The sequence below is a fragment of the Lacerta agilis genome, chromosome 2, assembly GCF_009819535.1.
Source record: "Lacerta agilis isolate rLacAgi1 chromosome 2, rLacAgi1.pri, whole genome shotgun sequence".
NCBI lineage: Eukaryota > Metazoa > Chordata > Lepidosauria > Squamata > Lacertidae > Lacerta > Lacerta agilis.
In genome coordinates, this window is record NC_046313.1 from 104,588,859 (window position 1) to 104,602,145 (window position 13,287).

A 13,287-nucleotide genomic window follows, 5' to 3' on the forward strand; every position below is an offset into this window, starting at 1 on the left:
ACAACAGCCCTGCAAAAAGGCTCGGCTGAGAATAGGATGCCCTCCAGATGTTGTAACACTACAATGCCCATCAGCCCCAGCCAGGGTGGTCAATACTGGGGATGATGGGAGCTGGAGTTCAGCATCTGGAGACCACTACATTGGCTAGCTCTGCTCTAACCACTATGCCACACAGGTGTAGGTTCTCTGTAAAGACAGACTCCTATTGATACAATGGGCGACCTGTGGCTCTTCAGGTATTGATGGACTCTGACTCCCATGAGGCCCAGCTAGCATAGCGAGGAGTGATGAGAGCTCTCATCCAACAACACTTGGAGAGCCACAAAGTTCCCCATCTCTACTTTAAAACTCAGCACCGAATTCTTAGCAAGGACCCAGTAGAATAGTGTTGTTTTGCTCCCAGCGCAAAAAGCAATCTAAGTGCAGAATTCTGTTATCCTGGATAATTTTCAAGGCTTGCTCCTTGTAGATCCTGTTGCCAAGGCAACAGATGACTGTTCAGATCCTTATCAGAGGAGGGGGTTCTCTAGCAATTGATGAAACGTAGCTCTCTCTCTCACAGCTGCAAGCTTGCAGTAGACAAAACAACCTAGGATTGCTGTGCCACCAACACTCATATCTAAGCATCTAATGAACTTTGCTGCATTATCTCTCATCTGTGCCACAGCACCATCAATCCATATATTCAAGGCCGTTTGAGTGGCAGCTGGCCATCAGTTAAGATAACCAATACATAGATCATAGAATCTGAGGGGACCCCGGGGTCATCTAGTCCAACCCCCTGCAATGCAGGAACAACCATCGATATAACGTAATACTTCTCAGGAGTATGGGGCACTATGCAGGGTTTCAGAGGCCCAAAAAGACAGTTCCCTGATGTCGGAAGAGCTTATAGCCTAAACTTGACAGTGCGAGGGGATAGCTAACGTGGTTGGGTGAGAAAGTGTAACAAGGGGGAAAGGCGAACAAGCCCATGCAACTTAAATAGACTTAAACTTGGCTCTGGTTCGGGACAAGGATGAAGAGGTTTAGCCAAAAGCAGGCATAATTACAAAGGAAAGGGAAACTGCGGAACCTAAAAGGAAAAACAAATTAATGTTGCAGCATGAAGTGCTTCTATTCAGAGTTCCAGTCCTTTTCCGCCCCGGTTTTTTAAATTTCTCCCCCGCCCTGAAAGACAGCCAGCATTCTGCAGACATTGAGCAGCTGTTTTAGGATCTCCCTCCTCTTCTTTATTTCCTTTTCCCCCTCTAAAGATTTGTGGGCTTCCAGCAAACCTTTCAGAGTTTCCGCAAACCAGCTGGTACCTTCCTCTTGTTTGCGTGGGTTGTGCAGTTTTAACTACAGAATCATAGAATCCTAGAGTTGGGAGAGACCACAAGGGCCATCCAGTCCAACCCCCTGCCAAGCAGGAAACACCATCAAAGCATTCCTGACAGATGGCTGTCAAGCCTCTGCTTAAAGACCTCCAAAGAAGGAGACTCCACCACACTCCTTGGCAGCAAATTCCACTGTCCAACAGCTCTCACTGTCAGGAAGTTCTTCCTAATGTTTAGGTGGAATCTTCTTTCTTGTAGTTTGAATCCATTGCTCCGTGTCCGCTTCTCTGGAGCAGCAGAAAACAACCTTTCTCCCTCCTCTATATGAAGGATCAGCGCTCAAATAATGGGCTGGCTGTTGGTGTGTTTAGGGATGGTTTAGGTGGGAACTCAGAAGTCATTTTCCATGGGTGTAGCCAAGGGGTGTAGCCAAGCTGCCCCCCCCCAGCCCCCTATCAAGTAAAACAATAGAAATACTTAACTAACTGACCAATCATGTCGATACTGCCTCCCTCCCCAACAAAAATCCTGGCTAGGCCCATGCCAGTTTCTTGTTCTTTCCCCTGTTTCACACCCAACCCTTCCCACACAGCTGTCTCATTGCCCTTCCTTCTCCTGTCTTGAATTTTGCATTTCCTCCCTCCTCACCACAGATGCCGGGGCCCCACCCACCCGAGGCCTGCCTCCTTGAGGAATGCACCCGTTCTGAGTCACCTACTCCACCAAAACAGCCCTGGGTGGGCAGGAGAGAGAAGCCCAGGACCCGTGCAGCTGCGGCTATACCACCAACAAGTCTAGAGAGAACCCTCTCAGGACTTTCCTCTTCTTTTCCTTTGCTGCTGATAACATGCGTGGGAAAAGAAAGAAAACCCAGTAAGCAGCGTCTGGGTCTCCTCCTGGGAGGAGAGCTGGAAATATTTATTCTTGTATGAAAGAGCGAGGGAGTGAATGCCAGTGGCGCACATTCCAGAGCTATGTTACATCTGTTCCGGGGGGGCAGCACAACTGGGGCGCCTTGAAGCCTAACAAATGCTAGCGTGGCAGATGCGATTGTGAGCCAGAGTCAACTCAGTCAGGTCATAGACTCATGGAATTGTAGAGTTGGAAGGGACCCTGAGGGTCATCAAGTCCAAGATTCCTGCAATGCAGGAATCTTTTGCCTATGGGGCTCAAACCCACGGCCCTGAGATTAAAAGTCTCATGCTCTATCAACTGAACTATTCCTCTCATATACCACTACAGTGGTACATTGGTTCTCAGATGCCTTGGTACTCAAACAACTTGGAACCCAAACACTGCAAACCCGGAAATAAGTGTTCTGGTTTGCGAACTTGTTTTGGAAGTCAAATGTGCTCCGTTTTGAGTGTTACGCTTCCGATTTGAGTGCCACACTTCTGTTTGGAGTGCCACACTTCTGTTTGGAGTGTTATGCTGAGGTCTGCCTGTTTTGGCTATTTATTTTGCGTTTTTGCTTTTGCGACTGTGTGGAACCCAGTTCAGCTACTGATGGATTGTGTGACCGCAGTATATTGTTCGTTGCTTTCATTTTATGGATCAAAGGTCTCGTTAGATAGTAAAATTCATGTTAAATTGCTGTTTTAGGGGTTGTTTTTAAAAGTGTGGAATGGATTCATCCATTTTTCATTACTTTCTATGGGAAAGCGCGCCTTGGTTTTGGAACGTACTTCCAGAACGGATTAAGTTTGAGAACCAAGGTACTACTGTATATTCCTATTGTGGCTCAGCGGCTACTTAGGTCCCTCGGCCATGAAATTCTGGAAATTCTGCTGGAAATTATTTTTGCAAATTGCCTGTGTCCACGGGTAGCCCCAAATCAAACTGGCTGTGGTAAAAGTGGAAGGGAAATTAACCTTCCTCCCCACTCCCTAGTCTATTTTGTCCCTCATTGCGTAGCCTAGGTAATCCCATCCCATCACTATTTTGAGATAAGGTGCAATGGCTGCTTTCTTTGTGTTGGTGGTGTGGGAAAGGCACTCTGCACATGTTCTGTGGCATTCTAGTATTACCGTACTTTGTGTGCTGTAGTCTAGAGGCTGAAAATAGGTTTTGAGGTTAAGCCGCATATCATCATAGTTCTTCTACATAACCAGAGCGGGGAAACCAAATGAAATAGACTGATCTTCTTCTGTGCTCTTACCATCAGCTTGGAAGCTTTCCAAGCAAGGATTAGCATGATCACCTGCTAATATTTGACAACATGTTGTTAAAAGCAAAGTGAAGCCAGTGTTTAAAAGGTAAGCTTTTGCTCCTAGTGACACTTCCCGCCCCCTTTTGCTTAAGACCCTTCCCATGTTAAAAACAAAACAAAACCCAAGTACATCAAATTGCAAGTATCAGAATATCGTACCAGAATTCATGCCACCTCATTCCGCTGCATTCTTCTGTGTGTGTTGAGTATCCAGCTGTTTTTGTACTACAATTCCCATCATCCCTGACCACTGGTCCTGCTAGCTAAGGATGATGGAAGTTGTAGTCCAAAAACAGCTGGAGACCCAAGTTTGGGAAACCCTGGTGTAGACCAACACCCCACCCCCATTTCTGAGGGTGTGACTCTTCCTTGCTCAGGCCCATTAACTAGAACTGGCAAGTTGTTGTTTTTTAACTGCTTCCTGTGACTGGAACAGCAGCTTGACTTGATTCAGCAAGTGACAATGCTTGCCACCGGACTGTGGAAATGTCTTCCCTGCTCCTTTCTGTTGTGAAGGCACAAGCCATTTCCAACACTCCCTCCCCATGCCATTTGGCAAAGGCTTTTCTCTTCCCTGTTCAGTCTACAAACAAATCTTCTCCCCCACCTCTTCCCTGGGTCATTAATAGACTTCAGTTAATTGAGATTAGCTTGGATTAATTCCCATGGGAACACTTGGGAAGGAGATCAAGGACCCCCTAGGTCGCTAAACATAGGGGGCCTGGGAGGTTGATGGCATCAGTGGCCTGAACCAACAATCTGGAAACTGGGTCCTTAAAACTGCAATGGGGTGGGCTTCTAAGGGGCTCATCCGTGCCTGCCAGAACCAGCAGAACTTTATGACAAAATCAAAACAAAGTCTGGGCTTCCATGGTCCATTCTGAGCTCAGCTTTGTAAAGTTACAGTTAATCATTTACAGAGGACGGTTAAATCTCTGTAAGTTAAGCACTTTACAATCCCTGTCCTGTCCTTTCTCACACCATCCCTCTGAAGTCGTTCCCCTGCTTTTACAGCAAACAAATTGTGCAAGGTCATGGCTTCCTGTGTTTCCTGAGATTCTATCTTTAGGTCACTCTGGGTCTTCCTTGTTTCAGGTAGCAGCAGCAATGAGGCCATGTCATTCAGGGCTGCAGAACCACTGGCCCTCCGGATGTTGCTGGACTACAACTCCCATCATCCCTAACCGTTGGCTGCGCTGGCTGGGGCTGATGGGAATTGGTGTTCAACAACATCTGGGGAGGGGCAGATATCCCCCAGCCTTGATGTAATGGGTGGGTTGCAGCGTCAATTTACAAAAATAAAAATGAGGAATGAACTCTGACCACCTTTTCCCTGATTACCTTATTTTCCCCTGCCATAGCTTTTTTTTGCTTTGCAGTTATGTGGCTTATGGAAATTCCACAGGTGCGGGAGTGTGATTGTTTTCCTGCTCTGCTAGCAGCCTTCCCAGAAGTGTGAGAAACAGGATGCTGGACTAGGTGCAAGGCACTTAGGTTTTTACAGCAAGGAAATTGATTAATAGGGCTAAACATAATCTGTTGAATTTTGGCCTGCCACAAGTTACTGAGTTTTAAGCCTGTCTAGAAGCCACATTTCCTGACCTTTTAAAGCCGGGTCTCTTGGCCCAGATGTCTCGGCGGAAGTCGAGAGCCTTTCTTGCTTCAGACGTTCTCCGTATGTTTGCTAGATGCATGCAGGGATGAAGCACTGCGGTGGGGAAGGTTGGAATTCTTGATAAATTCCATTTGTCCATTGCTGGGGGACATGTTACCCTCCAGATGTTGTGGGCTAAGACTCCGATCAACCTCAGCCAGCCTGACCAGTGTGGTCAAAGAAGATGGGAGTTTTAGTTTACAGGCAACCTGGGCAAATTGGGACTGTACCACTGTCTTCTGTGCCAAATGTTTGGTAACGAGAGTAGCTGACTGAGATAACTGCCAACCTACCAATGGGCTGAAGGGAGATTAGGCAAATTCATGGAGGCTAAGAAATACATTTTTAAAAAATAAATAAATATTCATGGAGGCTAAAGCGGCCAATGGCGTCTAGTCGAGATTGCTATATGCTACCTGCAGGATTAGAGGCAAGTTGGGAGTGCTTTTCCGCCCACATCCTCCTGGAGGGGTTTCCAGTAGGCATCTGGTTGGTCCCCTTGGGAGTAAAACGCTGAATTGGATTTATTTATTTATTTTAAAATCTTTAAGAGACCTTTTTTGTGTATAAATCTCAGAGCAGCATGCAATAGCCACAGGACCGTGAAGACCAATAAATAACAGTTTAAACATTCAAATTGCCATAGAATTTCAGCGACTACAGCTGCCGGAGCCAAACAATATCAACAGCCAGGAAATGTCAGGGTAGGCAGAAAGGTCTGCGAAAACACCCCATCCACAATGCTCGCCTGGTCTCCATGGGGATCCTGCTCCTTTGGTCTCATCCAGCAAAGCTCTTCTTATGATCAACTGTTCCTCCTGAGGCCCAATGTCCGCTACTGAGAGCCTGTCAGAATATATTGGGTCCTTTACCCACCCCACCCCCAGGCAGCATATTCTATCTCCTCTTTCTGCATGCTATTTTGGACTGTCATGCTCTCAGCGCTCGCCAAGGTGACGGGTCTCAGAGGACGTCTGCCCTTGAGAATGGTCGCTTGACTCTCTTCAGCTGCAGGGGTGGGTGTGGGGCAGCTTAATCTGATTTCCTTCGAGGTTTATCTCCTGCTGCAGCTTCCGCTCTATATTTTGCCATGGGGGTTGAGCATGTGTGTGCATAAGGGAGGGGACGACACATTCTGGCAGGTAGCGGCAGTGACTTACCTGGCAAGGAAGGCTAGACAACCTCCTTTATTTTTTAAGATGCCCGAAAGAGTAGAAATGTGTTGTTTGTTCTGTTTTCCAGCAGAACCAACAGAGAATCTTGCAACTCCCAAACGACTGGCAAGCTTATTGTGGCATGATCTGCTTGCTAGTTTTTATTTCATTCCACGTATTCGTATGCCATTTGATACTCCGAATTCCTAGGCAGTGTGCATAAACATTAAGAATAGACAGAGAACACATACCTCCACATGTGGTGGGAGTGCCCCAAAATCCAACTATTCTGGACAACAACCATACGAGAAATATGCAAGATAACCAAACAAGTGCTAGAAATCATCCCAGAATTGGTCTTACTAAACATCTTCCAAGACAATAACGCCCACTTACACCACAAAGAACTCATAACCCACCTACTTTCAGCAGCCAGAAACATTGTAACCAGACACTGGAGAGACCTGTCAGGAGTAAGCATGGACCAATGGTACCAAGTAGTATGGGAAACAGCCCAACTAGAAAAACTAACCAGTAAGCTGAAACTGGCACGGGGACAAATAGAAGAAGACTCCTTCACCCCGGTATGGCTCCTCTTCGTCACACACACAGCCCAACAAGACAATGACAATAATCTACCGACAGCATACAAATCAGTATAGCTAACCTGATCAAAAACACTAACCCACCCCACTCACTCAGGAAACCAAAGACCACCACAGCCAACCACAAATGAACAATCACACCCTATGCCAACCCCAACCTCTCTCACCACCAAAGGAGCACAAGCGAACAACGGAGAACCTGCACAAACCGATGACACCAAACCCTACATACATTAAGTAAAATAGAAACATTGTCACCCCACCCCACCCATCTCCCCATCCCACCCACCTCTTTCCCCCTTTTCTTCCTAATGTCTCAACAAACGAAACTGATTTGTAAAAATGTTACATGGGGAAAAATACGAGAGAGACAAAAATTGCACACACCTTTGTAAATCAAGAAAATCTTCAATAAAAAAAATACTTTAAAAAGAATAGACAGAGAAAAAGGATGATTAAAATTCATCATAGAGACAGACATTCAAATGCCTGCTGAAATAGGAAAGACTTTGGAAAGAGTTTCACAGAATTGGGCCCATAGCGCAGAATGCAAGGCTTCTGTTTGTGACAAGCTGTACCTCTGAGCCATGGGGGACCGCCAACAGAGACTCCCCACAAAGATCTCAGTGATATAAGTTGGGTCTCCAGCTGTTTTGGGATAACAATTCCCATCATCCCTGACCACTGGTTCTGCTAGCTAGGGATGATGGGAGTTGTAGTCCCAAAACAGCTGGAGACCCAAGTCTGGGAAACCCTAATATAAGGGATCAAGGGGTCCTTAAGGTATCCTGGGCCTAAGCTGTTACGGGCCTTGTAAATTAATATAAGACCCTTGAACACTGGCCTGGAAACATATGGGTAGCCAGTAAAAGCTTTTAAGCACCGGTGTTATGTGCTGACAGGAGTCTGCCCCCGCCAACAGTCTAGCCACAGCTAAGTTGCCACAAAACTCTTTGTTGTCTTTATTTTCAGGTCATCTCCTCACTCCCTGACCCCGAAGCTTGTGCTTTCCTGTTTCTTCTTGCCTTTCCCACCTTTCAACCCACCATTCTGCCTTCCTGCTGCTGACCCAGGGTATATCTCTGTAACCAGGAGAAGTTTGCTCTCAAAAACAAAACAGCGGCACTCACAGTGCAGCACAGTCCCCTGTCGTGCCGCCCGCAACTTGCAGGTGTTTTTTTTTTTCCTGCTGGATGCTCCTGTCTGAATGAAAGGGACCCATTGGTTTAACCTAGTGCAGTGTGTACGCCAATATGGCATCCTCCAGCTGTTGTTCGACTCCCATCGTTCCTGACCGTTGGCTGTGCTTGGCTGGGACTGATGGGAGTTGGAGCCCAACGTCTGGAGGGCATGCCGTTGACTGCCCCCATCAAGTGAGAGGTTGGCTCCGTGGCCTGATCTTGCATGGCCAGAAAAGGAGGAGGAGATGACAGAGCAGAACACTGTGGAACTCAAGATCTAACCAACTTTATCCTTTTCCACGCAGCTTAAGATTTCATTCAGCGAGAACCAGCTGGAGAGGACCTTCCAGTATCCGTCAGAGGGCTCCTTGCTGGAGGAATATGGGCCTCCTGATGAGTCGGAGCCTCTGACCTGCACCAACCCCCATGGGGATGACGAAGACGAAGAGGAGGAGATGCTGCTGCTTCATCGGGGCCTCCCGGGCCTGCTGAGGACCAAACCCCTCATTGTAGGTGAGTATGGGCAATACTAATCTAGATGAACCCATGGCTGGTCTCAGTATAAGGCAGCTTCCTGAGTTCCCAAGAGGCAGGTTGGTGGTCGGTTGCACAGTCTGAAAAGAGAGGGGAAGCCTTGCAGATCCAACATCGGGTCTCACTGAGAGCTTAAATCACTTGGAGCTGCTACACAGCTGTTTTCAGACTGGGCCACTTGACACACGGCAAGCAGCTGGGGAACTGAGGGCTTGAAGGCTCCCTCTTGTTAAATACTTCCTACAACCAGTGGTTCTCAAAGTGGCAGGAAGTGTGGTGGGAAGGTTTGAGGACAATCAAAGAAACGTTTAAATGTTTTGTTTGTGTAGATGAAAAGACGAGTTTGTCTCAAATTAGACCTATGGTAAACGGGATTATCTGGCAAAAGCAAGCTCACAGCTCTCACTGAGTTCGTAAACATACTTAAGGTACATATGTAGGAGGCTCGCTTATGATCTTATTTTGGGAATGATTCATGCTCCTATGCAGCTGCATTGTTTTATGCTTTCTGGATGTCCTGTGATCATATTATAAAGTACAGCGGCACCTTGGTTTTCGAGCATCTCAGAAGCTGAATGTTTTGGTTTTCGAATGCCGAAAACCCGGAAGTAAATGCTTCCGTTTTCGAACGCGCCTCGGAAGTTAAACGGCCTCCGCTGAGTTTTTTTTTCCAATTTTCTCCATTGCCTTTGCAGACCACCCTTTGCGCCTCGGTTGTCGAACGCTTCAGCAGTCGAACAGTTTTCCGGAACGGTTTGCGTTTGACAACCGAGGTACCACTGTACTTGTGTTCTATGTTACAGCATTCCTAGGAGTGCCCCCCCCCCAGTATTTATCAATTTTTTAAAAAATTGTTTGGTGCGAGCAAATTTTTATTCTGAAAGTGTGTCCCAGAGAAAAATCTTTGAGAACCACTGCTGTACGCGGACGATGGGGCTCCTAACTCCCATCAGCCCCCACCTCACAGCCAATGGTCCACGATGACGAGAGTCCAGCAATTTAGTGAAAAGGGGTTCACCATCCATTATTCCTTAGGCCTTCATGCTTTCCTTTTTTGCTGACAATCCCTGTGTTCCTTCTCTCCCTCTTTGCAGACGAGTCTTGTCGGCGGTAACCCCGTTCAGCCTCCGTTTCAGAGGACAGCGGAATATGCACAAGGATTCCACGCCACTTTCTGAATCCTCCAACTGGACCTTTTATCTCTTTCCGTCTTCCAGTGACTATCGCACCCAGGAAAGAAGCTGGGGCCACAAAAGACTGAGGGGCGGGGGAGAGGCGACCACTTTTTTCCTGGGGCTACAGGTGCATTTCTTCCTTCGGATGGAGACCTCTCCAAAAATACTCTCCCATTTTTGATACATATATTTTCCCCTATCTGACTGGCACTGAAAACAGGACCTCCGAAAAAGCGCGGGGGTGTGTGTGTGTACTCTGAATCATGTGAGAGACGCTGCCCAACCTAGTTGGGAGAGGGCACTCTCAACTTTCTCTTCTCCTTGCACTGCCAGCCAATAAGGAATCTGATGCAGCACCGGCTTACGATACTTCGTTTAAAAACTGCCAGCAGGTGGAAGCACTGAACCTTGTATGCACACTTCTCTGGGGTTGCAGAGTTTCAAAACAAGGGCTAATGATAATGGTCATATCTTTCTTCCTGCTGTCACTCAAAATACCGCTGAAAGCCTCACTGGCCAAGGGACTTTTCTGTAATTGGGTTTGTTTGTTTGTTTGTTTGTTTTGTAAAATATCTGGGTATTGTCCAGTAGGACTTAATTGCTGCCATGTGAGTGAGATGAGATTTTTTTTTTTTTTTTTTTGCGGGGAGTAGGGGTGGGGGAGGGAATAACTAGCTTTGAGAAGGGACCATTATGTTGGCACACAGCCTATCAGTATTGCGGGGTGGGCGTGGGGCTTTCTACTTGCATTTTTTCCCCCAAAGCCGTTCTGGAGGAAGGCAGTTCAACATTCCATGGCTCTAGTTATTCCACCGAGAGCCATGAGTAATACGGCATGTTACTGGGCAAATGGGGAGGGGTCCTGGGTGTTTACTGAAGCAGGAGCGCTCAGTATTAAGGCATGGAATTGGGTCAATGGGGAAGGGCAATCTGCATGTGGGCAGCGCTAGTTGCTCTTTGGGGCCGTTTGGGGGGTTTCCCCCCCTCTTTTTGTTTCAGACAGAGGGCAAAGCAGAATATGCAGGGAGTGCAGTGGGGATAACCAGGCGAAAAATGCAGCTTCCTGTTGTGGTCATGACCATTTCCTGTTTGGGATTCAGCACTCACGTGGGATTGAATGACGGGCGATGAAGAGGCAGATTGAATGTTAGAAAATGAAGTGATATTTTGATAAACGGGGGTTTGGATTCGTTTCTTTCTCCCCCCCCAAAAAAAAAAAAAATATTATTTTACAAACTGTCTTCTTGATTAGTATTTGCCATTTTTTTGCCGTGTGGCATTTTGAAGTGGAAAGAAGTGGACCCAGAGATTATAAACTGAGAACAGCTTTCAGAAACGATTGAATGCAGAGCAGTTGCAGCTCAGAGTATAGACAGCTCTCCAGAGCTGGCTTCAGGCTTTGGGGAAAGCCTCAGATGAGAGATTACCAGGAGTCCCTTTCATCAACAAGGGGCCGCACAAACTGAAGGAGCACTTCACAATCCTTTTCCCAGATGACTGATGCAAGCAAACCGAGGCATGACTGTTCTGGATCTTTCTTTGCCAATTCAGCAATCATTTAAATCAACCGATTGACAATAAGAACCTCAGTAATGCTGAAGAGGAAGTCAAAGAGCATGTTGTGCATTTGTTCAAAGGTGTCTTATCCAGTTTCTTGAGTGGACCCTGCTGTTGGTCTCAGGTGATTGCTGGCATCAGGGATCAGCACCACTGCTGAGACACATTTCTCAGTAGCGGAGCCATTGCCAACCGCTTGAGCCACAAAGCCATGGTGCTTGTCCTCTTTGGTATCACTGCTTTTTTACTTGCCCTCTCTGGATGAGTAATTATGGAGAAGGTGCAGTAGCCTCTGTATCCCTTTGGGTGGGAATGCACCTGTGGCTAGAGTGGGGATGGGGGAACCTGTTGGTCTGAAGTTAGCAAACTCCATCTCCCATCAGCCTTAGCCAGCAGGGATGATGGGAGTTGTTGTCCACTAGAATCTGGAAGGCCAAAAGTTCACCATCTCTGGGCTACAGATAGAGAGCAAGCTAAACGTGGCAGTGACAAGAATACTGGCCCGTTCAGGGAAGCAGCGGCCTACCAAGGGCATATTGCCCAATGCCCACTGCCAAAAAATAATATACAAGTGGAGCAGCCTCAGGGCCTTGGCAAATGCCCCACCGTGACACCACAATGCATATGTTTTTTAATGCTCTTAGATGAAAATGTGTAACTAAACTGAAGCACCTAACTTAAATTGGGGAAGTTTTTTAAATTCATGAACAGGAGTTCCCCACAATTGGAGCGAATAGAACCTGGGAAAACTGGTCGGTTAAATGCCTTGAGGAACAATGCAACTCATCTGCAGGAGAGGATGCATACACAGAGCGGAAGATTGGCCAACGTATGAGAGCAGAAAGTTGTTTCTTTAGAGTGCAGGTGGTAGACTGAGCAAACAGTATGAATGAGTGGAAGGAGACATTGATGAGAGGGAATGAGGAACTTTACACTTTTTTTTTCTCTCTCTCTCCCTTCCTTCCTTGCTAATTTATCTTGTTATCTGTGCACAGTTGTTGTTATTATCATTTCCCCCTCCCCCCCTTATTTTGCACTGCGGGATCAGCTATGTCTGGAGCCCATTAACAGGTGAATGAGTGAATGACTGAACACGGCAGGTGTTTCTTTCTTCGATGGAGGAATGAGGTCTGCGCAGATCAATGTGTGTGGGGCAAGGGCCGAAGCAGCTGTGTCCAGCCATTTCCATCAGTGTTGTTGTTGGGTTTTTTTAATTGAAAAAAAATGGCATTGTTATTATTATTAACAATAAACCAGAATGATGTTGCACGTTGACCTAGTGTTCTTCTGTTGTCTCTGAGCCATTATAGTTAAATGGACTCTTCATTTACAGAAGTCATATTCCTCTGAATACTGGCGACAAATAAGAAGACTGGCATCACCCTCGTGGAAAAGCTGGAGTTGGACTAGGTGGACATGTTGTGTTCCAGCAAAGCAATCTGGTGCTCTTCTACCTTTAAGGGTGTCTCTTCTGTACTCTGATAGAGGAGGAGGGATCTCTCCCACCATAAAGACAATTCCCCCACCAGCTCCCTCTGTCAACACACACACACACACACATGTTAAAGTAATACGTACAGATGGTTAATATCATTCTTGTTTATTAGACTTGTTAGTTACTTGCTACCTGAAGTTCTCCAAGTGACTTAGAACACAATTAAAATACGTTGGTCTATGTAGCTCAATATTGCCTACATTGGCTGACAGTGGCTTGCCAATAAAAAGAAAAGGGCTGTCCACCAGAGTTAAGGAAAAACACATTCCCTGAATTACTGAGGTGTCACCAACACACTGCCACAGCTTGTGGTAGTCCCTGAAGCATATAACATCAACTGAAACTAACCTTATGTAAGAATAGCCTGCTGGATCAGGCCAGCGGCTCGTGTAGTCCAGCATCCT

General features: G+C 46.7%; 1 protein-coding gene across 1 annotated transcript in view; it reads left to right on the plus strand.

Annotated features, from left to right (window-relative positions):
* The window catches only part of PPP1R18 (protein phosphatase 1 regulatory subunit 18), a 43,814-nt gene extending 31,223 nt beyond the window's left edge, over positions 1 to 12,591 (plus strand). The window contains exons 3-4 of the mRNA XM_033141547.1: positions 8,428 to 8,635; positions 9,751 to 12,591. Coding sequence (XP_032997438.1) covers positions 8,428 to 8,635; positions 9,751 to 9,770 — 228 coding nt within the window. The 3' untranslated portion in view covers positions 9,771 to 12,591. The remainder of the gene's footprint in view (positions 1 to 8,427; positions 8,636 to 9,750) is intronic.
* The last annotated feature ends 696 nt before the right edge of the window (positions 12,592 to 13,287 follow it).